General features: G+C 40.0%; 2 protein-coding genes across 5 annotated transcripts in view; one reads left to right on the forward strand and one right to left on the reverse strand.

Annotated features, from left to right (window-relative positions):
• The first annotated feature begins 861 nt into the window (after positions 1-861).
• Positions 862-4,467, forward strand: LOC137241892 (G surface protein, allelic form 168). Its single transcript, XM_067769250.1, has 3 exons — positions 862-874; positions 1,052-2,023; positions 3,912-4,467. The coding sequence occupies exons 1-3, from the start codon at positions 862-864 to the stop codon at positions 4,112-4,114; spliced, it is 1,188 nt and encodes a 395-aa protein (XP_067625351.1). The 3' UTR covers positions 4,115-4,467.
• The window catches only part of LOC137242853 (uncharacterized), a 44,425-nt gene continuing 25,191 nt past the window's right edge, over positions 4,372-23,605 (reverse strand). The window contains exons 1-5 of one of the 4 annotated variants that reach the window (XM_067770105.1): positions 22,795-23,053; positions 19,630-19,810; positions 7,369-7,479; positions 6,005-7,114; positions 4,372-4,740 (exon numbers count right to left, since the gene is read on the reverse strand). In XM_067770105.1, coding sequence (XP_067626206.1) covers positions 4,532-4,740; positions 6,005-7,114; positions 7,369-7,479; positions 19,630-19,711 — 1,512 coding nt within the window. In that variant the 5' untranslated portion in view covers positions 19,712-19,810; positions 22,795-23,053 and the 3' untranslated portion in view covers positions 4,372-4,531. Of the gene's footprint in view, positions 4,741-6,004; positions 7,115-7,368; positions 7,480-19,629; positions 19,821-22,775; positions 23,054-23,605 lie in introns of those variants that run through there. The other 3 variants (XM_067770106.1, XM_067770107.1, XM_067770108.1) reach the window with 3 other exon arrangements.

Genomic DNA, 23,605 nt, shown 5'->3' on the forward strand with positions numbered 1-23,605 from the left:
GAATCTCCATCTTTACAACCAAAATTTTATTTATAGATTTGGATTCCAAATAAGAGGGACCCGTACATAAAAACAGCAATTAGAAATAATATATATGATAATTAAAACCAAATTAAAATAAAAATGAATTTAAGTTAAAATCCTGAATGTCGCTGAATACCAGCTACGTCAATCCGAAATCGAGCTAAAATTTTCAATTTTCTAAAACCGTTTTCAACCTTTATTCTTCAACCCGTTGGTTTTCAACCTTCTATGTGAAATTTTATTTCATCCGCTTAAGACATTTTGTCGGTGATTGTTCGATACGTGAATAACCTAATGCAAACCCTGACTCGCTATCTATCACCCCTTTTTTTACAGTCTTGCTCTTGTTGTTGCTCTTCCTTTTCTTCCTCTAGTTATGCTTCTTTTAGCTCCACTCCTCCAGTTCCCTGTAGCTAACTTTCCATTTTCCTTCCTCCACCCGCCATCCTTTCTCCAACCTTTCACCTATCTCACTCCTCTAATTATATAAACCTTTACCTTTACCGTTTCTTTTGACATCTCTTACCCACTCCATTTCCTTCGTTAAATTTCTAGATTCTGTTCATCTTTGCTTGCTCTCTTTCTCTTCCTTTTTCTATCTCTCTTTCTTGATTTCCTGATTCTTCACCCGCTATCTCCCTGTCTTCTCTTCTTCCTCCCTTTCTTTTTCTCCTTCTCTTTTACTTACTCACCTTCTTTTACTGACTCTTCCGTCCTCTTTACCCTACGCACCCTTTATTCGCTCTTTATCTTCTCCTTTCTGCCTCTTTTTGCTCCTCCTACCACTTCTATCCTATTCCCTTTCTTCAATGCTCGTTAGAACAGTATAGTATCTTAATGGCGGTACGTAGTATGTAAGAAATATTCTCTCACTACTAACTCACCACCTCTAGAGGATTGCTCTGCGAATGCCAGTGCGAATTCTACAGCACAGGCTCTAACACCATAAGCTCTTCTCCCTACAGATCCTTTAATAATCAGTCAGGCTTTATCCATAATACTTCTAACCTGCTTCTGCTATTTACAGATAACGGTACTGTTTCACGCGGCTGTTTTTTGAATACCACAGAGTGCAAACAGGAAACCTGTGTCACTTGTGATACCGACAATTGCAACAATAACAACATATGTAAAACCTGTGACTCATCAAACGATCCGAAATGTGCGCAAACCGAAGCAACGGATGTTAAAAATGCGATTTGCGCCAAGGCCGACACCAAATGTATGATCAGCGTTTTAGAGAGTAAAACTGAGAGAGGCTGCGTCACGGATGACTTTGCAAAGAAGTGTACAGATGATAAAAAATGTAAAATGTGTGGCGGTAGTATTTGCAATGTTGGCGTATTCCCAACAGATCGTCTATATTGTCATCAATGTAAGGAAACAGATTCAAACTGCAGCAGCGCTACTACAACGAATGCAGCGCTCTCATGCCTGTTACACGTAGAGAATGACAAATGTTATATGTATGGTAGTGATGCAGAGCATATAACACGTGGTTGCACTTCGGATCCAGGTCCAACGAATAAATGCGCGAAATTGGATGATACTAACTGCAGAGCTTGCGATACAAATAATTGTAATGATTGGAGTTATAAGATTGATCAACCCCTGCGGTGTATCGCATGCATCAGCAAAGATAATGCCAAATGCGCTTGGGGACAATCGGCAAGTAATGCCAAAAGTTGTGAGAAGAAAATCGTATACTCAGCTGAACCGAAATGTTATACGCGTACTGATGAGAATGAGGTGGTGACGCGTGGCTGTTTCTATGATCTAGATGAAGCAAGTCAAACGGCTTGTGCGGACGGTAAAAATTGCACTGTGTGCACAAATTCGAATGGTTGCAATAATGTCGATGCTAAGAACTTTACTTGTATCCAATGCCGTAGCGACAATTACGCAGGTTGTCTGAATGAGAGTAAAGGTATGGACGGTGGAAAATGCAGACATGTGGTGGAATCAGATGCGGACGCTAAATGCTTTGCTGGAGTTTGGAGTGAGTATTTTTGCTAATTGAGTGATTGATACTAATTTAGGGGTCTGAAAGTTAGTTGTTGTTCATTGATTGCTGTTTTGCTCAAACCAATTAGTTTGGCCTATAAACTCTTTGCACCTATTTTAGAGCAATTAGACATTTCTTTTAGGCCAGCTAACACAAATTTGATTGCACACGAATGTCCGTTTCGTTGCAGCTTGAAATGTGCTAGCTGAGTTTGGGAGATTGATGGGCAGTACCACCTGGTCCGAGAAAAACCCGGCTGCTACACTACAGTCCATTTTGGCCCATCTAAATAGAGTGATACTACATCATCTTTGCAGGATTAGTCGAAATTTGTCTATCTTGAATTGAAACGGACCTCAAAGTTTCAGCTAAAATTCAGGGAAGACCGGAGGTAGCCTGATGTTGTGTCCTATCACGGAAGCCCGTTCAAGGTACCACTTTTCGTTCCTGCGCTCAGACTCCTTAAGTCTTAAGGCTGATCTTGTTGCAGTGACAAAATATGAAGGCTTGGCCGCTACTCAGCAAAGCCGATCAGTTGTTTTAGATATTTGATTGCTTATATAGGGCATGCTACCATACTATCGCACAGTACATTATATGGGACTTAAGACAACTATGTATAGGCACATCGTTATCTTTGGTTTCATACCCAGCTTTTTTCAATGATGCAGTTAAAGGTAGTGGATATTGTAGTACTTTTGTTTTAATACTGAGTGGAGCCCATTTTTGGCAATCAAGGCGGGTACCTTCCGAAGTACCGCTCGGGTTGCTATTACCGAACCCACGGAAGCTTCTGTTCTCCAACATGGATTGCGGCCATCCGAGTTAGTGCCAGTTTACTCCAACCTTATGGAGGCCAAGGTGTGTTGCAACTGTGCCTTTTAGTTCTTGAAAGGCAATTTTGGTAGATTTTCTTTTAATTTACGCGAGCTGTACATTTGAGGGAGATCGACCTCTTATTATTGATCGTCTGTAGAAATTCAAAATCCGTTGCAGAGTCTTCAGTCTGAAGAGTCTGAGTTCGCCTTTCTTGTTTTGGAATATTGCCTTAATTCTCCCCTTTCTAGTCAGAGGACCATTTTACGGCCTAGTTTCTGCCGCACAACCAGGGTTATACCACCTGGCGATTTTTTAGGGAAGAAGATGGTACATTTTTGATGATTACCTTTGGTTGCAGTCAAGGAAAGGTTTTTAATAGGATGTAAAAGGGGCCCTTCGATGAGTACGTCCACCTTGCTCGCAACGTAGTCATTTGCGTGTTCTTAGCAGATGATCTTGCTCAACCTTGCGGCCTAATTGGAATGCTCATTAAAAAGCAGAAGGACTTTTAAAAGTCGGACTTGCCCTTGCTGCTCTCTTGTAGCTCTTTAGACTAGTCATGAATGTATTTCTCGCTATTGGACTAAACTCCCAGTTCCATTAAGTAGAGAATTTTGCATATAAAATTGCAAGCGCATACTTCATTTTGTCCACTGCACCATCGAGCTCTTGAGAGCAGGTGGTGTCAGTTTGGGACTCCCTTAATTTTACCGATTTGACTGTCCCATTTGATTCTTCTCAGGTTCCTTTCGCGGAGAGCGTGGTGGTCTTCATACCTCAAGTCGAAGAAGATCAAGTAGTGGTTTCTTAGCAATGTTCTGTCAGAAACCCTTCAGTTTGGCACCACTTCTGAACCGTTTTTTGTGGATAGAGTAAGGTCGAGGACTTCCCTTCAGCCGTGGAACAGGTATAAACTTAGGAAAATTAATGCTGGTATAGTTGGCAGGGACAAGTCTAGGAATATTGGCTCTCTCTTGGTGCTACTACCAATCGCCTAGATTCTTAAGCGCCAATTAATGATGGCAATTTTATTTTGATGCCCCTATTAAACTTTCTTTTACAGATGATGGTTTGGTTATACGTGGTTGCTTCATTGACTTGGAAGTCAGAGATCAATATACTTGCAATAATACTAACAACGAGTTGTGCTATGTCTGTGATGGCGCAAATTGTAACACTAAAAATCTAAATAATGCAGCAAGAAATTTGATCTTAACAAATGGACTACTAGTTTTCGGCCTTTTCATCTTGTGGCGTCTTAAATAAGGGAACTGGTTTAATTTTTATTTTTTTAATTAAATTAATTGCAGTAAGATATAGATTTTTAACTTCGCACAGTTTCAAGCAAAGACCCAACTTCTTGAAAATTTCAAGATTTAGTCAAAAAAACAAACTATACCTGGAAATTTTCGGAAACGGGAAGGGTTTTTGTTTTTGGTGAATCGAACTTGTGAGGTCGAACAAGTCGAAGAAAAGACAAAAGAACACAAAACTATTTTCACAATCAAGAATTTTATTAGAAATCTAATTGAAACCGTATATTTATTTTAAAAAGTTCTTATAATAAAAGTGTAAATAAACAATACTTTATACAACATTAAAAATGTGTGTGATCTAAATTTGTGTTTATATTTATACTGTATTACTTACTACTAGTTAAATGAAGCAGGAAAGTTTCTTAGTTTATGACAAAAGTTTCAGGCATATAAAACTGCCAATCCCCAGCCAGAGACTAGCTAAAGGACTACCTTGAGTAGCAACCGATGGCGCTAAAAGATTATTACAATTCTTTTCATGACACAAAATGCATTGTTTTACTTTGATCTGGCAATACCTTAAACCAGCATCGGTAAGTTCCGAAATGCAGCCGCGTGTTGTGATATTGGTATCAGCTAAAAATAAAAAAAACATCAGAATTCATTAAATATGTTTTTTTTTTGGTTTTGAATAAAATTGATAGTTGAATAAAAATACCCCATAAAGCAAATACAATTTTCAATACATATTTTCGTCGTGGTGGCAATGTTTTTTTCAGAATTTTAAAAATTGTATCTCTGATAACTTAAGGGCTAATTAAACTTCCTTAACCCTAACACCATAGTCGTAACCATACCCATCTCCATGTGATCGATTAATGGTGCCTTAACCTAAAAATCGTGAAAATTTCATAAAAATGAAGTAAACGCAATAAATTACAAACATACATATTCCACAAAAAATAAGTCCCTTAGGCATAACGTATCCAAAGCAATGAATAAAATCTGCAAAAAGTTATTAAATTCACCAACTCAAATATTTTTAGGTTATGGATATGGCGAGAAACCAAAAACCAATTGGTTGGCTATGGTATGTTTATGGGGTTAGCGCTATGGCACCATTAATCGATTACACTGATTTCCATAAGGTTCGATCAGCTGTTTTATCTGGTTATGGTTTTATGGTTATAAATCACCATTAATTGGCCCTCTACACAGTTTATATCACATACTTCAAAGTGGAATTACGAACATACTTAGCAACAAAGACGTGATGTTGTGGCCATTTCATATGATATAACTTCAATTGACTTTCTGGCCATTTGAAGTGGTCATAAGGTCAATTGACATTATGACCGTTGACCTTGTGTCAGCCCTCTATGAATACCATGGCAGTATCTGGAGGACTACAGTAGAAAGCAAATAAATCGCCAAGGATGAGATTGACAATGCCGACAAACTTTCTATAAGCTGAATTTGGCAGTCAGGTGGAAATACATACTTGCAGACTGACAAAATTTTCTCAGGTGATTAAAGCCTCCCCAGAGAAATTCAAAATAATTTTAGAACTTATTTGCGATATATTTAGTGAGACCATGTGAAGCCAGGATGCATTTCGAGATACATATCAGTTTAGAAAAAGGGAGCAGTGACCATCTTTGTAGAGGCAAACCTTAAGATTGGATAATCTCACCACCCATTACTGTAAATCACGTTCTGGCAAACACAAAACTCAACATAAGGGGTGCAAAGGTTATGACATACTTTGCCTATATTGCAAACCTGGTTTCCCTGGGACCCCTCCTTTTCGTTATGAGGAAATCATGGAAAAAAAACTCACAAAGCTAAGCAGAGGACCACAGGAATTAAGGAAAAATCCAGTGGTGACAGATTTTCTTACCCTTATAGAGCGTATAGCATCCATTTGGTTTATCCACCATTGCCGGACAATTGATCGGCTTTCCCGGCCCCATCGAGCATTCTGTATCCGTCGTGCTTGCACAAGAGTAACATGTTAAAATTTGCTGTAGCGATGTATTAGCCATAGTTGGTGCTGAATTTGTTGTAGTTGTACCTTCATCACATTCTGAGTTTTGTGTTACACTGCCATTGAGATGCTCTCCCGCTTTATCACCCACAAGCTCTGGCTTATCACTGTTATATGTAACTTTAGCTTCGCTTCCACTAATGGAATTCGGTTCCATATTTCCTGTCGATATCTCCTTTTTATTTTTGTCTAAGACTTCTTTATCCTGAGAGTCAATTGTATTTTGTTGGGCCATAGGGACGGCATTGTGCCCTTCATTCGCTGATTCATTTACTTCTACTGGTTTGGATAATTTGTTTACAACTTCCTCTTCTTTCCCATCACCCAGAGCTGGTGCATCAGCAGGATAGTCTGGTGAGCCTTGCTCTACATCCACAGCTACTACTGTTGGAATCGATTCTATCTCCTCAAATTCCTCGCCAGTACTAGGTGCTAAAGGCCCTGTATTTCCATTTACACTAGCAACTTCTTCTGCACTATCTTTCACAGGGTCTTTATCTTCTTGAGCTGGTTTCTCTTCTGCTGTAGCCTCTTCCGTTTTATTCTGCTCTGCGTTTTGTGCTAAATCTTCAACTTCATCCACTTTTGGTTGACATTCTTCTGTTACTGTGTTAACATTTGTATCTGCTTCCCCTTGTTTTGACTTTTGCTCTGATTCCGGCGACTGCGAATCACTCAAATTCTCTGTGGATGTTTCTTTACGATCAGCACTTGGTTCTTCATTAATTTCATTTGTTTCAATCGTCACTGTTTCAGGTTGACTTTGCTCTGTGGTAATCCCAATCATATCTGCTTCGGTTCCACCAACTTCTGCTTCTGATGTGTCTGCAGCTATTGTAACCATCTGTAAAGCTAATGGTACCTGTAGTACAGTCGTTACGGTGGTATACTTTGATGCCGGAAATTGACTATGCGGATTGTTGGCATCCAGTATACACATATTGTCAGTCTCACCATCAGTGACTTTAAAAGAATTTAAAACAAAATATAAAAATGAAAAGTAGTTATGGAACCGTTAAGAGCTCCGGTTTTAAAAAGCTTTCTTAAGGGGAAAATTATGTAAAACGCAACGCGAGGCTACTAGTCATTTTTTTCGTATGATTCAAAATTCGTATGAACGAGCATTCAATCACCGTAAACCTAATTGGATTTGTGAAATTTTTACTAGTCTCACGGCGTGATACAAAATTTGGCCCTTAAGCTAAATCTTCACTCACATATAGCAAGCTCGCAAGAACTTTCTTTGCATTGAATTATATCATCCAATGTTATATCCTCCATGTTTTCACATTTGGGTAAAGTCGATCGCCCGCATTCCGCACACAACACTGAAACATTTTGCGCACAAATTTAAAACGTTGTAAAAATTTAAAATAAAACAAGTAAGGTAGGCTAAGTTCGGGTGTAACCGAACGTTACATACTCAGCTGAGAGCTTTGGAGACAAAATAAGGGAAAATCACTATGTGAGAAAATGAACCTAGGGTAACCCTGGAATGTGTCTGTATGACATGGGTATCAAATGAAAGGTGTTAGTGAGTATTTTAAAAGGGAGTGGGCCTTAGTTCTATAGGTGGACGTCTTTTCGAGATATCGCCATAAAGGTGGGCCAGGGGTGACTTTATAATGTGTTTGTACGATATGGGTATGAAATGAATGGTGTTAATGACTATTTTAAAAGGGAGTGGGCCTTAGTTCTATAAGTGGACGCATTTTCGAGATATCGCCATAAAGGTGGGCAAGGGGTGACGTTAGAATGTGTTTGTACGATATGGGCATGAAATGAATGGTGTTAATGAGTATTTTAAAAGGGAGTGGGCCTTAGTTCTATAGGTGGACGCATTTTCGAGATATCGCCATAAAGGTGGACCAGTGCTGACTCTAGAATGTGTTTGTACATCTTTGATTTGATGCCCATATCAAAGATATTAATGAGTGTTTTAAAAGCGAGTGCCCCTTAGTTGTATATGTGAAGGCGTTTTCGAGACATCGACCAAAATGTGGACCAGGGTGCCCAGAACACCATCTGTCGGGTACCGCTAATTTATTTATATATGTAATACCACGAACAGTATGCTTGCCAAGATTCCAAGGGCTTTTAATTTTGCCCTGCATAATTTTTTCATTTTCTTCTACTTAATATGGGTAGACACCTTGTCGTAGGGTAGGCACCTTGTCGTTGGCGTGAGGGCTTAGCCGATCTCCAAAGCGCCCGACTATGAGGCGGAGCTGTTTAGGACTGACATTTACACCTTTTCGCCGCATAGGAGGGCGGCGGGATATCGGTGACCAAGAACTGCCAACCGCCTAATCCAGGGTGTTATGCGGACCGTGCCTATTGGACGATTTGCAGCCAGAGAATAAATTCGGATGTATTCGAACGGAGCCTTCCCGATACCGGGCCACCTCGGGAAGTATTTATGGCCTTACCACAGTAAGGGGCGCTGCTGTGGCTGACGGTTCTTTCCCCGTATATAATACTGGACCGCTGAGCCCGCCTTGTCGGGCAGGTGGTCGTACGACCAAGATGAACGACTCATTACCTGATTGTAATAAGGACGATGTAAAGAGGAGGACTGACTCGCAATCCAAGGACGACAAATACGAATTAAGCGATGCGTCGAAATCGGGGAGCGAGAGTAGTGCTGAATCAATAAACTCCGTGTTGGAGAAGCACACAAATGAAAACGGAGTAGAAGAGTGGAGAAGGGTATGGAGGAGAGGAAGTAAAAGAGCTCTCTCGCAGTACCGTGCAGCACTAAGAATTGTACAACGCTTGGGGGCAGTGGTCGACCCAACAGAAGTGGAGATCGAGCGCTTGGAATGGGCCCATTAGGCGGTAGAAATAGGCAGAAGGCAGTTCAAAAGTTTGCTGGGAGAAACCCTCGGTTTTGCAACCGGTATGAGGAGGAAGAAGCGTCAAATGAAGAGGCAACGTTCGGCGGAAGGCCACAAACCTGCTTTCAAGAGGCAGAAAGGACCCAGTCCTAGAGCCGCGAGGCAAGGCAGTCGCATAGACAAGAGAAGTAGACCCAAAGCTGTAAGACAGATGGGCCCCAATAGCGAGGTGGCAACTACCTCGAAAGCTGCGAGTCAGAGGGAAGTTTCAACTACGGAAGTAGGAGATAAGCCAAAGTGAGATAACGCTAAGACTCCGGCTTTCTCGGAGATGCTAAAGGGAGTTAACGCTGAGACTCCGGCTTTCTCGGAGGTGCCAAAGGGAGATAACACTAAGACTCCGGCTTTTCCCGAGAAGATGACTGATGTGGCAAAGCAGTCACTGACTGTGGCGCTGGTTGATCGTAGCAGTCCTTTCGGACAAATCACTACTGAAAGGAGAGATCTGTGGAAAGGGAGCTTATTAGCTTAATGCTTAAGATGATGCAGGAACAACCAAGTAAGCTCCTTCCAACCTTTGATTCGGGGGGATGTTATAATGGTGTGAAGATGATAGCGTGCGACAACATCGCGAGCTTGCGGTGGCTGTAGGAAGTGGTTCCAAACCTCCAAAGGCAAGGCACGAACGCGTGGTTTGAGGTGGTGGATAAAGCGCAAATCCCCACGGTACCAAAAGTTAAGGTATGGATACCATGCGTGATGAAGTCGCAGGATACATTGCGACTTCTGCAGAATCAGAATCCGAACATGCCGACCCAGGATTGGAAGGTACTTACTGTATCTCGGCCTACCGAGGATGGTCAGTTCTACATCTTCCAAATAAACAAGCAGGCGGAGGATATTTTGTACACGCAGCTTGGCAAAATGTCCTTTGGCACTGGCAAAATTTACATGCGACTCAGGAAAAGAAGTCCCGAGGATAAAAACCCTAACACGCTAGAGGTGGGCGAAGTCGAAAATGACCTCAAAAGACTAAGGGAAAAAAGACAGGTGGAGGTCCCCTACGTCACCACGAACGTGCTAGAAGAGGACCAACCGCCAAATGGTGCTGTGACTCGCACAGAGGAACACCCGGCACAACAGTCACGAGAGGCTGAAGGGGGCCTCGGATACTCTAAACCAAAAGGGCAAGGGGAGGATGACGACGTCACGACGAAGGTGCTGGAGGGGGCAAACAGCCCAATGGTGCTGCGAGTCCCACAGATAAACCTCCAACACAGTAAAGTGGCATCGAGCGAACTCCTCCTAACCCTTGAGGAGGGTTTGTTTGACGTGGCGCTGATCCAGGAGCCGTGACTCTCATCGGGAGGAAAGGTTTCTGGACTTAGCGCGCGCGGGTTTGGCGTTTACTACGCGCAAACGGAAGGACGGATGCGAGCTGTAGTTATGGTAAGGAAACAGCTGCATTCATATATGCTGCTAATTACACCACTGAGGATCTCGTAGCGGTGGCCGTTGAGCAAAAGAATAAGCAGGCATTTATCCTGGCGTCCTGCTACATGGCTCATGCTGCGGAGGTTCCACCGATGGAGTGCAAAAGGCTACCATAGGAGGAAGGGCGGTTGGTCATAGGTGCAGATGCAAATGCGCACCACAATGCGTGGGGAGGAGCAGATACGAACGAGAGAGGCGAATCTCTATTTTGTTACATCCTGCAAACCAATTTGCAGATGGCCAACAGGGGAAATGTCCCCACATACATTGGTCCAACATCCAGCAATGTTCTGGATATTACATTGAGCTCCGAGCGTGATATATCAAGGTATGATTGGATGGTTCTTGATAGACCATCCTTCTCCGACCATGCGTATATCAGCTTCATCATCCCCCTAAAGAGGGTAGAGAAGGGAGGAACCTTAAGAAACCCTAGGGCAACGAACTGGACTAAATTCCAGAAACATGTAGAAACAAAATTGAGACAACCCAAAGAGGTTGCCAATGTGGAGGAACTGGAGGAGTCGAATGAATTCCTAACAAAGACGCCTATGACTGCGTATAACAAAGCTTGCCCTCTAAGAATATTCAGAGGAAAGGCAAAGCCGCCATGGTGGAGCAATGAGCTGAGTCTTCTAAGAAGACAGGTAAAAGAAATGTTTAAGCTCGCAAAGACCGCGGAAAGCGAAGCGTGCCGGGACGAGTACAGGGATCTACTGAGGATCTACAAGCGTGAAATTACCAGGGTGAAGAGAAACTCGTGGGAAAGTTTCTGTACGGACATAGAGTGCTCCAGCGAAACAGCACCGTTGAAAAAAGTCCTAGCAAGGGGAAACATAGTCCAGGGACTAATAAAGAAAGAGAACGGGGAATGGTCACGTAATAGTGAAGAATACCTTGAGGTGCTTCTCGACACACATTTCCCATCTGGAGATGGTTTAGAAGAGCCAGCAGACATCACTCACAATTCGATCACGTAGCTAGTAGTGCCGGGCTTGGTGACCGATACCAAGATAGAATGGGCAGTGAAAACGTTTTCTAAGTTTAAATAGCCGAGCCCACACGGTATATTCCCGGCCAAGCTACAAGTTTCAAGTATGGCGGTCGTAGAATGGCTTAAAATAATATTCGATGGGTGCATAAGGCTGAATCATGTACCGCACTCTTGCAGAACTGCTCGAGTAGCTTTCCTACCAAAGGCGGGAAAGATCGGTCACGTGTATGCCAAAGATTATAGACCCATTAGCTTAACATCATTTCTGCTCAAAACCTTTGAGAGGCTGATAGATGTGTACATAAAGTCCAACGTGGATGAAAAGCTGCTCTCCACAACACAGCATGCGTACACCAAAGGCAATTCGGTAGACACCGCATTGCATAGGGTGGTAATAAGCATAGAGAAATCCCTGGAACATAAGGAGTATGCTCTAGGAGTCTTCTTGCACATTGCCGGGGCTATCAATAATGTTTCAAAATGGGCGATTATGGATGGTCTTAATTACATTAAAGTACATCCTGCCTTAATCAGATGGCTCGGCTGCATGTTAAATTGCAGAAAGATTACATCACAATGGGGATTGTACGAGGCCACGAAACCAGTGGACAGGAGCACGCCGCAGGGAGGGGTGATATCACCTCTGCTGTGGCCGCTGGTCATCAACCAACTGCTCAGGCGATTCGATGAGGGACCCGTAAAATTTATGGCTTACGCAGATGACGTTGCAATTGTCATACGTGGAAAGTGCCTTCCAACGATTAGTTATTTGATGGATCGTACAAGGTACAAGGTCCCAAATTGGACCAGGCCTAAGTTAGGAGGGGAGACCTTACAGGAGAAACCTTGCACAAAATATCTAGGAATCATCCTAGACAGTAAGCTGTCATGGAAGCTCAACGTGGAGGAGAGGGTCAAGAAGGCCTCAACGGCACTCTATGTATGTAACAGAATGCTGGGGTGTACGTGGGGCTTATCGCCCTCTCTTTCTCATTGGGTTTTTACAGCGATTGTAAGCCCTATTCTATACTATGGAGTTCTTGTTTGGTGGAAAGCCACACAAAAAACAATATACCTCAAAAAATTAGAGGGGGTATGCAGACTATCGATGCTTAGCATTACGGGAGTCCTGAAAACAACCCCGACGGCTGCACTGTATGCCATTCTGCACATTCCACCTGTAGACCCGGTAGCAAATAACATAGCATTAACAACCGCAACCAGGCTCGGTGCCTCAGGGCAGCTTAAGCGCCGGCCATATGGCCATACTAGTATAGCGTCATCAATCACAAGACGAACAGACTACCTGATTCCCTATCTGCGCTTCGAGGGAGATCTTAAGGCCACAATAGAGGTGGACGGTTGGCGAAAGTGTGCGCAAATGGCGGACGAGGCGATACATGTGTACACAGATGGTTCCAAAGTAGTGCAAGGAGTAGGATCTGCGGTATACTGTGCTGACCCGGAATTAAGCAGATCCTACAAGTTGCCGGATTACTGTAGCGTTTTCCAAGCGGAAATATTAGCCGTAACCAAAGCAGTAGAACCCCTGGAAGAGAATAGCTTAAGCTGCAACCGTGTTAATTTTTATATTGACAGTCAAGCAGCAATTAAGGCAATAATCTCGCATAGCACAGCATCTAAATGCGTGTTAGAGTGTAAGCAGTCTCTGGAGAGAATCGGGACAGGGAGAAGGGCATATGGGAATAGATGGGAATGAAAAAGCGGACGAACTAGCTAAAAAGGGCGCTTCCCTTGAAGCTTGCTTCGTAGACGTCCCAATTAGACTGGGCGAGATTAAGCAAAGTCGAGAGTTGCACACGATCGACCAAGCGGGAACAGCGTGCGTTCAAGCGCGGGGCTGTGAAGTGTCGAAGATTATGTATAGGTCTTACAACCTTAGACTAACAAAGTTGCTTCTATCATTAAAAAGAGAGGACTGTAGACTCATGACGGGTATTCTGACTGGACACTACCTTCTTGCGTCACATGCCTTTAAATTTGGCTTGGTCAGTGATAGCAGATGTGGGAAGTGCGGGTTGGAGGAGGAAACGATCGAGCACGTTCTGTGCTCGTGTCCTGCACTTGCCAGGCTAAGACTCCAGCTATTAGGAGTGATACAGCCGTCAGATCTAGAAGCAGCAAGTGGCTTAAGTCCTAGGAAGCTTCTAATATTTGCCAAGAGGACGGAGTTATTTTATAACATAGGCCCTGGTTTTTGATAGGGTTTTTCAGTTTGGTCGTTAAAACAAACTTCTGGTAACGCTACGGACTCAACCAGTCTATGTGAGGTCCTCATGGACCGACCAGTTCAACCTAACCTAATATGGTAGGTGTCACACCCATTTTACAGAGTTTTTTCTAAAGTTATATTTTGCATCAATAAACCAATCCAATTACCATGTTTCATCCGTTTTTTCATATTTGGTATAGAATTATGGCTTTTTTTCATTTTTCACAGTTTTCGATATCGAGAAAGTGGGTGTGGTCATAGTAGCATTTCGGCCATTTTTTATACCAAGATAAAGTGAGCTCCGATAAGTACGATTTAGGCTCAAGTGTTAACGGCCAAGCGGAAGGAAAGACGGTCGACTGTGTTTAAAAACTGGGCTTGGCTTCAACCGATTTCGCCCATTTTCACAGAAAACAGTTATCGTCATAGAATCTATGCCCCTACCCTATTACCACAAGGATTGGTAAATTGTTGTTCGACTTATGGCATTAACAGCATTCTAGACAAGTTAAATGAAAAAGGGCGGAGGCACGCCAATTTTGAAATTTTCTTTTATTATTGTATTTTGTTGCACCATATCATTACTGGAGTTGAATGTTGACATAATTTACTTATATGCTGTAAAAATATTCAAATTTTTTTAAAATTTAACTTTTGTGGGCGTGTTCGTCATCCGATTTTGCATAGTAGTAGGAGTAACGTTCCTGCCAAATTTCATCACGATATCTTCAACGACTGCCAAATTATAGTTTACAAAACTTTTAAATTACCTTCTTTTAAACGTGGGTGGTGCCACGCCCATTGACCAAAATTTTACTAATTTTCTATTCTGCGTCATAAGATCAACCCACCTACCAAGTTTCATCGCTTTATCCGTCTTTGGTAATGAATTATCGCACTTTTTCGGTTTTTCGAAATTTTCGATATCAAAAAAGTGGGCGTGGTTATAGTCCGATTTCGTTCATTTTAAATGGCGATCTGAGATTAGTGCCCAGAAACTTACATACCAAATTTAATTAAGATACCTCAAAATTTACTCAAATTATCGTGTTTAGGGACGGACGGACGGACATGGTTATATGAATTTCTTTTTTCGCCCAGATCATTTTGATATGTAGAGGTCTATATCTATCTCCATTAGTTTATGCCGTTACGGATTACCATTATGCGAACAAAATTCATATACTCTGTGAGGTCTGCTCAGCTGAGTATAAAAAATATATATATATTTATATATTTATTCAATACTGTCAATGAAAGAACCTTTCTTACAGACTAATAACAATGGTGTAGGTTACAAAATAAAACATACCTACTTAAAATAAGAGAGTAAAATATTCAAAAAAGCTTGTTTTCCAAAGGAAAAATAAAGGGAAATACTCTGAGATAGAATATTAAATTCGTCCATAGATCTTGCAAGAGGAGCATTACTGGCAAATTTAGTTTTGACTTTTTTCCCGTAAAAAGGATAGGTGACGCGAAGATTTCGCCATGGAATATTAAAAGTAATCCTTTCCATAAGATAAGGACAATCTATGGTACCATGAATAACATTAAACATGAAAATCATAGATAAGATTGACCTACGGGTTTCAAGAGATTGTAGCTCAAGTAGCATAATACAGGATGCATAGGGTGGAAAGGGAGTATCAAATTTGAGGGACCGTAAAGCGAAATTAATGAACACCTTTTGAATACGTTCTATTCTTTTTATTGATACCTGGTTATACGGCCTCCAGAAAAAAACTGCATATTCAAGGTGTGAGCGAACAAAAGTTATATACAACATTTTAAGAGTATAAGGTTCTGAGAACTTGGTGCAGTTTCGACGAAAAAAGCCAAGAACAGAGTAGGCCTTCGCAATGATGAAATCAACATGTTTATTAAAAGACAGTTTCGGGTCGATAAAAACTCCTAGGTTCTTTACTTCGACAACATTCTGAAGGACAGTATTAGAAATGTGGTAGGACGTATTTCGAAAATGCAAAATTTTAGCAAATGTCATTTTAAAACATTTCTTTATGTTAAAAGGGAGACGAGAACGAAGACACGTTGAATGAACAGCGTTGATATCGCATTGAAGCTTTGCTTCATCAGAGGCATCTTGGACTTTGGCGAATATTTTGAGGTCATCGGCATAAAGTAAAAAATTTGCGAAGGAAAAGCAGCTACTAATGTCATTGATGAACAGAAAAAATAGTAGAGGGCCTAAGATGCTCCCTTGCGGTACCCCAGAAGAAGCAATGAAAGATTGTGAGAACACACCATCAATGGTAGCAACACGACGTCTTCGAGATGGGTCTATAGTTCCGAACATCATTCTTTTTACCACATTTCAAAATCGGAACTATGTGTGCTAATTTCCAATCATTAATGAAAGTACCTGATGAAAGAGTTAAATTAAACATTATTTTAAGAGGTTCGATGAGATCTGGGCATTTCTTTAGCAAAATCGCCGATAGGCCATCAACGTCGGTCTCAGACGAGGGCTTCAGTGAAGTCAGACCCATCTCTATGTCCTCAACAGACAATACAAGAGAACCAAAATTTAGGTATGAGCCAAAGTTCGCAGAAAAGTTTGCAGAATAGGAATTCTAATCAGTAGAAAAGTTGGACTTAAAAAAATCAGCAAAAAATTAGCTACCTCATTTGGCCCTTCAGCAGTTTTATCGTCGAGAAAAACTGACGTGGGAATAAAAGAACGAAACCGTTTGGATTTGATAAAGGTCCAGATATAGTTCGGATTACCGTTAATGCTGCGCTCAGCACAGCGAATGTAATTCTTGTATAGAAACTTATCTAACCGGTTAAATTTGCCAGCAAAGTACTTACATATATTTATTATAAAAATAAATATTCCTTGTTGTCTGAAATTTTTTGTGAAACTTATTTCTCAGATTTTTAAATAATTCTAAGAGATCTTACCTAGACATTGTTTGTTCGTGACCTTTGACCTTTGCTACCAGAATTTTGGCCGTCAGCCCAAGGTATGCAATTCTTTACAGTCACTTAAACACTGATAAATAATTACTGAGAACTCTGAGATCTTATTTTGAAAGGTGCAATATGAATTTTAAAATATGAAATATGAGTTGTGAACTGTATGAAATATCAAATGTGCAGCAAGAAGAATAGAATAGATCATCCAGCAAACGTTGTCCCGCCTGAATTTTGGCCTTCCGTCATTTCAAAGTGGGTTCTCCCACCCATGTTTGGCTTCTGTGTTCTTCTCCTTAACACCCCCCACCTGCATGCACGGCCGTTGTGAACGAATCTTGTAATTGAAATTTAAGTAACTTCCCGATAAGCTACAAGCTTGAAACTTGGAATATAGTTCAGAACCCGATGACAATTCAATAATAAGAAAAAAATCGCCGCTAGGTGGCGCAAGGATCGAGATATTCGCAAAATTCGCATTTGTGGTCCGATTTGGCTCATATTTGGAACACATGATACATGCAAGAATAGAAATCGACCTGTGAAAAAATCGCCGCTAGGTGGCGCAAGGATCGAGATATTCGCAAAATTCGCATTTGTGGTCCGATTTGGCTCATATTTGGAACACATAATACATACAAGAATAAAAATCGACCTGTGAAAAAAGATCGCCGCTAGGTGGCGCATGGATTGAGATATTCACAAAAATCGTATTTGTGGTCCGATTTGGCTCATATTTGGAACACATAATACATGCAAGAATAAAAAGCGACCTGTGAAAAAAATCGCCGCTAGGTAGCGCATGAATCGAGATATTCGCAAAATTCGCATTTGTGGTCAGATTTGGCTCATATTTGGAACACATAATACATGCAAGAATAAAAATCGACCTGTGAAAAAAGATCGCCGCTAGGTGGCGCATGGATCGAGATATTCACAAAAATCGTATTTGTGGTCCGATTTGGCTCATATTTGGAACACATAATAAATGCAAGAATAAAAAGCGACTTGTGCAAAAAAATCGCCGCTAGGTGGCGCAAGGACCGAGATATTCACAAAAATCGTATTTGTGGTCCGATTTGGCTCATATTTGGAACACATAATAAATGCAAGAATAAAAAGCGACCTATCAAAAAAATCGCCGCTAGGTGGCGCAAGGATCGAGACATTCACAAAAATCGTATTTGTGGTCCTATTTGATTTGGTCCATATTTGGAACACATAATACATACATAAATAGAAAGCGACCTATGATGCCCGATTTGGCTCATATTTGGAACAAATATTGCATACAGTCCAGTAGAAGTGACATCAAAATATTTTGGAGTTGGAGGAGTGACAAGCATACGTGGCGCAGAGTCGAGTAAAGTCTTTGGAAGGTATGTGTTGAGGACTTAGGTTGTAACAAATTGTCAGGAAAGAGTCCTTGTAATAATGAGTCACTAAATGAACTAAATAGAATGAGAAATAATATGCAATTAAATAAAGACTAAAAACTTGAAAATAAAATAATTAAAAAAAAATGTTTAAGTTAAACGGTTTTATTGAAAACAATACTTGCATGAAATAATAATAATACGAAAAGCTAGAAAATAATTAGGTAGGTCCTAGGTACTAGTCATCACACTCCTTATCAATCTAGGGCGTTGATCAGACAATTAAATAAAAGCATTGGACGCGTCATATTTCTATTGATAGTCATAAGTAAAACCAACTGAACCTTAATCAGGTTATGCTACGCCTCACATTTTTAGAAATTTCACGCGCCCAACGCTTTTATTTAATTGTCTGATCAACGTCCTAGATTGATAAGGAGTGTGATGACTAGTACCTAAGACCTACCTAATTATTTTCTAGCTTTTCGTATTTTTATTATTTCATGTAAGTATTGTTTTCAATAAAACCGTTTAACTTAAACATTTTTTTTAAATTATTTTATTTAATTTTACTATTGAATCCCTTACATTATATCGAAATTAATCTACTCACATAGTAAAGTTTTAAAATGCTAAACCCGTGTTCAAATCGAAGCTTTCTGTGCAGAGTTATTGCATTAAAACTACATTTAACGGCTTTATTTTAAAAGATGTATATATAAATCCACACCTTAGTGGAATACCGTCCTATCTCGGCTAACTCGAAATCGCCAAGTCCAATAAAGAAGGCCTATCTTTGAACTATTTTCATAACCACCCTATCTCAGTTAAAAATGTGCTCTGCCGTTGCTCCGGCCCTGAACAAGAATAGGGCATGGAGCTGAGCCACAGTACAAAAAAGTGATAAAATGTCATATGCTCTGCTACGAGCTACGTCGTGTTTTAGAGCGGAGCAAATAAAAGAATAAAAACTCTAAACGAAATGCTATTTGTAGTGGAGCGAGAGCAATCCAAAAAACATTTAACGCTTTTATCTCTCTCTGTTGTTGTTGTAGCTTCTTGTTTTCGTTGTTACTGTTGTTGCATCGGGACACTAACACTAACGGACAAGTTTCTGCATAACAACGCCCAACATAGCTAAAAGCATTCAATTTTTTGTTTTGCTCTTCTTTCAATTCTGCTATTTGCTCCGCTCTGAAACACGTCGTAGCTCGTTAAACAGCAGAAACAGCTTTGTATCACTTTTTTATGCTACGGCTCTATTCTATGCTCTGTTCATGTTCAGAGCCGGAGCAAAAGCAAAAAAAACTCAAACAATAAAAATTATGGGAAAATTAAATATGGAATTTAAAATATGGAATAAGTAATATAAAATGCAAATGTAAAATATCGAAAATGAGATATCATGGATATACATATGAAATATTTCTAAAATATGAACTTCACTCAGATATAAGAAACTACCCGTATGGCATTATTTTCATGATAACTAGGATTTTCACGAACAAGACTCAATAAAAAAGTGTAGTTGGAAAAAACCAGTTTTTACTTTTTTATATTTTTGATGAATCTTATTTTTTTATATAAAAATTCGTTTAACAAATTACCATTTTCTTGCTCATCAGCTCGAGTTGAAAAAATCATTGCACAAATTATTAAAACCAAAAAAATGGGAACCATCACATTCATTTTTATTTGTTTTTTTATTTTTTCACTTTTTTATAAAACTTTAGTAAGCTTACTTTATTGGGATAGGTCCGGAGCTGACAACTTCTTTCACTGAACTATCTGTGTGAAATTACAGGAATTCTTTTAAAATAACGCTAATATACTGCTAACTTTCGTAAGATTTACAGGGTGCGCAATTGGTTGAAAAGAAGGGGAAAATTTTCTCAAATGTACAATATTTTCGATACTTTCGTTGCTATAGTAAAAAAGGTAAAATAAGTGCCACGGAAAGCACTTACTAAGTATATTTATAAATAAAATTGAATATAATAAAAAATCGGTCATTGTGTAGAACGTATGAGAAAAATATAAAATCTTAAGGCTCTGTATTTTGGCAAGCCGTTGTTATTAAGTCTTCCTTTTTTGAATATAAGCTAAATTTCAATAGTTGAAAAACTTTCAATATGAAGTTAGGTTTGCCCCTTGTGCATGGTCTTAGTTAGTGGGAGGTGGCAGCACATAATCTTCCTCCTCACCCCGAACTTCTCTGCAGAGGGAGCTTGGTGGTAACGCCACCGACGGAGCATTGGTGCAATCGTCCGGTTGGTCCCCAGGGATTCCGTTGCTCTAATCTCATATTCCTTGATTATTTTTTTAGGCTATAACTCATCGGCGGACATACGAAGCAGTCTGCCTCACTTATGTCCCTTTCGGAACCTTTGCTAGCCTTCTTATCTGCAAATTCATTCCCCAATATCGCTGTGCTGTGGGACCCAGCAAAGGGAGACATTTAGATACCTTATAGACGCCAGCGAGGCTCAACACCTCTGCACGATATCGGACTTTATCACATTGGATTAAAATGCCTTCAACGCAGCATGGCTGTCAATAAAGATCGTTACATTGATGTGTGCGACCATACTATCCTGGAGCAGTCTGGCTGCTTTCTCTATGGATTAGACCTCCGCCTATAAAACATTGCTTAAGGCTGGAAGTTGGTAAGACTGATTTAACTGGATATGCTTTATGTATGTTCCAGTTCTATTCCGCTTTTACATTTGCAAGCCGTCTATGTAGATTGTAATGCCCTACCACTGTCTATGCCTCCCTCCCGTTGCTCTTTTGAAGGACATCTTATATTCTCTAAATGTCAAAAACCGCTGTGATATGACCGGTGTCGGACCCTTGTTGTGTCATCTAATGCTGTCGCGTGGCCGTATTCGATTGATTTCCACATGATCTTGCACGAACACTTCTAAAGGTATCAAGTAAGAATTACGTTTAACACTTCCTTAGGTACGCTGCTCACTCATCTCAACGTTTCTTTTCAAGCATAATTCGGAGTCGACTATCATGTAAAAATATTTACCTTCAGACTAGAGATTTATCGTTGTGCCGTTTAGCCTCGGTAAATTAAGGGTGCGATTTTTGTGTTTCTTATGAATAAGACAAGGTCGGTTTTTTGGGCCCGTTTTGCACGGTACCGCAAAGTTCCGTACCCATGAGCTCGCTAATCTTTGGCAGTAATTTAGATTTCCAGAGTTTCATTTTATAAAGAAGAGGTAAGAGCATACCGCCGTGAGGTGTGCCTGTACTAGCCATTTTATAAACTGAGTCTTAAAGTTGCGTTGACTTCCCTACTCCTGAGCATAGAATCGATTCATGTAACTATAGAGTCTTGAAATTCATGTTGTATAAATCAGACAATTCTTCAAAGTCCCATAGTAATTGGAAATGTAAAATGATTGGTAGACTTTGGAAAATTTACCCCATAAGCATCATTTTTATAGCTTCATGTCAGGTTTCATTTCAAAGGAGTAAAACTTGATCCAATAACAGAATTATAAAAGCCATTTAAAATATGTAAATAAATACAAGGTGTAATATACCTACACTGAAAAAAAAGACTGGTAAAATAAACCGAAATACGGGTCAATTCAACCGAAATGTCTTGTCAGTTTTTATCCATTGCAACAAGATATTGAATCAACTGCGCACAAATCGTTGATTCGTAATTGATCGTTTTATTAGTCAAATGAACAAAAAAAGCTGTTGCGATAGCTTTGTACGAAAGTACCTATGTTGCGGCATTTGCAAGGCAGATGAGTTTTCACTGAGATCTTTTCATAGCAGAAATACACTCGGGGTGCTTTCCGAACAGTGCCGAAGGGCGACCCCGCTTAGGAAAATTGTCTTCTAATTGAAAAACCTTATTTCTAAAATTTTTATGTTGCTTTGCCCGGGGTGTGAACCCAGGGTCTTCGGTGTGGTAGGCGGAGCCCGCTACCATCACACCACGGTTCCGCCATATACATACGTAAATATGTACATACATATAGTACACAGCATACATAAGTACAAAGTAGAGAGCGCAGTGAGCGTAAAATTCTCTTTGAAATTTGCTCATGTATTGACTGTATTGGCTGTTGAAATGACCAGTGAGATCAGTTGTGTTAACAAAAAAATCAGTTAGATTGATTAGGAATCTGTAAATTTTACAGAATTTTGTTAACTTAAGAGCGACAATTTCTCTTCTGTTGAAATGACTAAACTAATTTGTTCGCTTGACAAAGAACTCGGTCGAATTAACCATAATTCGATCAATTTCACCGAATCTCCGTTAAGTCAAGAACAACAGAATCGATTTCAGTGTACGAAGAGAACTTAGGCCAAGCTTCTCTTCCAATTTCCGAACGGCATCTGCAAGGCAGACGAGTTTGCACTGAGAAGCTTTTCTTGAGAGAAATACACTCGGAGTGTCGCCATTAAGGGTATTTACAAGTATTATATTACGGGTTACAAGTTACAATGGGAAAATTCATTGTTAACGTTTCTTAATACTTCAGTAGTCAGTTTCTAAAAATTGCTCTATCGATTTCTGGTAGAAAAACCCCATCTAAAATATTTAATCAACCAAATTTGGCGCGGTTTTTTAATGCTTTTTATAAAATTTGGAACTTTTTTTATATAAAAATATTTGTGAAATTTCTTAAGTCTTAACAAAAATGAATTGTTCTTTTTTTCCTTGTTCAATGATTCTTTTTTTATCATTCACTCAGCCACTCCTCTCTTCCATTAAGCGCACCCTGTAAATAAAGATTTACTTCTACACTGCAACTGATAATAGCCAATAAATAAAGTTCAATCGAAGATTTCACAACTTCTTGATTTCTTTTGTTTTTCTTCACATTGCAGTTCAATTACTAAGTAAATATGTAGTAGTATTAACGGTTTCCAGTTTACATTAAATAAGTAAAATTTCAATAAGAAGACACATTTTACGACAACAAAGTAAACTCCACTCTTAATCTCATTGCTTTTCTTAGCTATCTGACCGAACAAATATTTAATACGATAAATAACTCCCGATCAACAACTTGACTTGAATGCCGCGTCGTATGATGAACATATTAAGAGAGATTTATGACGACTAACGTAAATAATAATAGGACAATACAATACTACGTGTACCGTTACATTTTCCAATCATGCAATCAATATTTGAGAACAATTAAAATAACTTGAAAAAATTATAAGATACATTGTACATTTGTTTTCTGTCGTGTAGTAAAAAATTCGTGGGCGTGGATATGTTGTAGATATTTACGCCCCGATTCTAGTGTGGTAACAACATTCTTCACCACGGTAACGAAATCATGTGGCAACTTTTACACCATTTTGGTATTCTACCCGCGAAACCCTACAAGAATACTGACTATCATATGACTATCATCTGATTGTCAGCAATGTCAACCTAACGATCAGCGCCTCATACAAACTTTCTATCACAAACTTAAGGGGTCTTGCGCAAATGTGATGTAAACAACTGTGTACGTGTGAGCTTTTGTCTCCTTCTTTTACACCAACATGGCCTACTGATTAAGTATATAGCCGTACTGCTCACTCTCATTCCTT

This window comes from Eurosta solidaginis, chromosome 2 (genome assembly GCF_040869045.1).
Source record: "Eurosta solidaginis isolate ZX-2024a chromosome 2, ASM4086904v1, whole genome shotgun sequence".
In the NCBI taxonomy this organism is placed as follows: Eukaryota; Metazoa; Arthropoda; class Insecta; order Diptera; family Tephritidae; genus Eurosta; species Eurosta solidaginis.

Excerpts from the sequence above, each read along its gene's own strand:
- LOC137241892 (XM_067769250.1), top strand. Across the intron at positions 2,024-3,911 it reads ATGCTTTGCTGGAGTTTGGA|ATGATGGTTTGGTTATACGT; the intron begins GTGAGTATTTTT and ends TTTCTTTTACAG.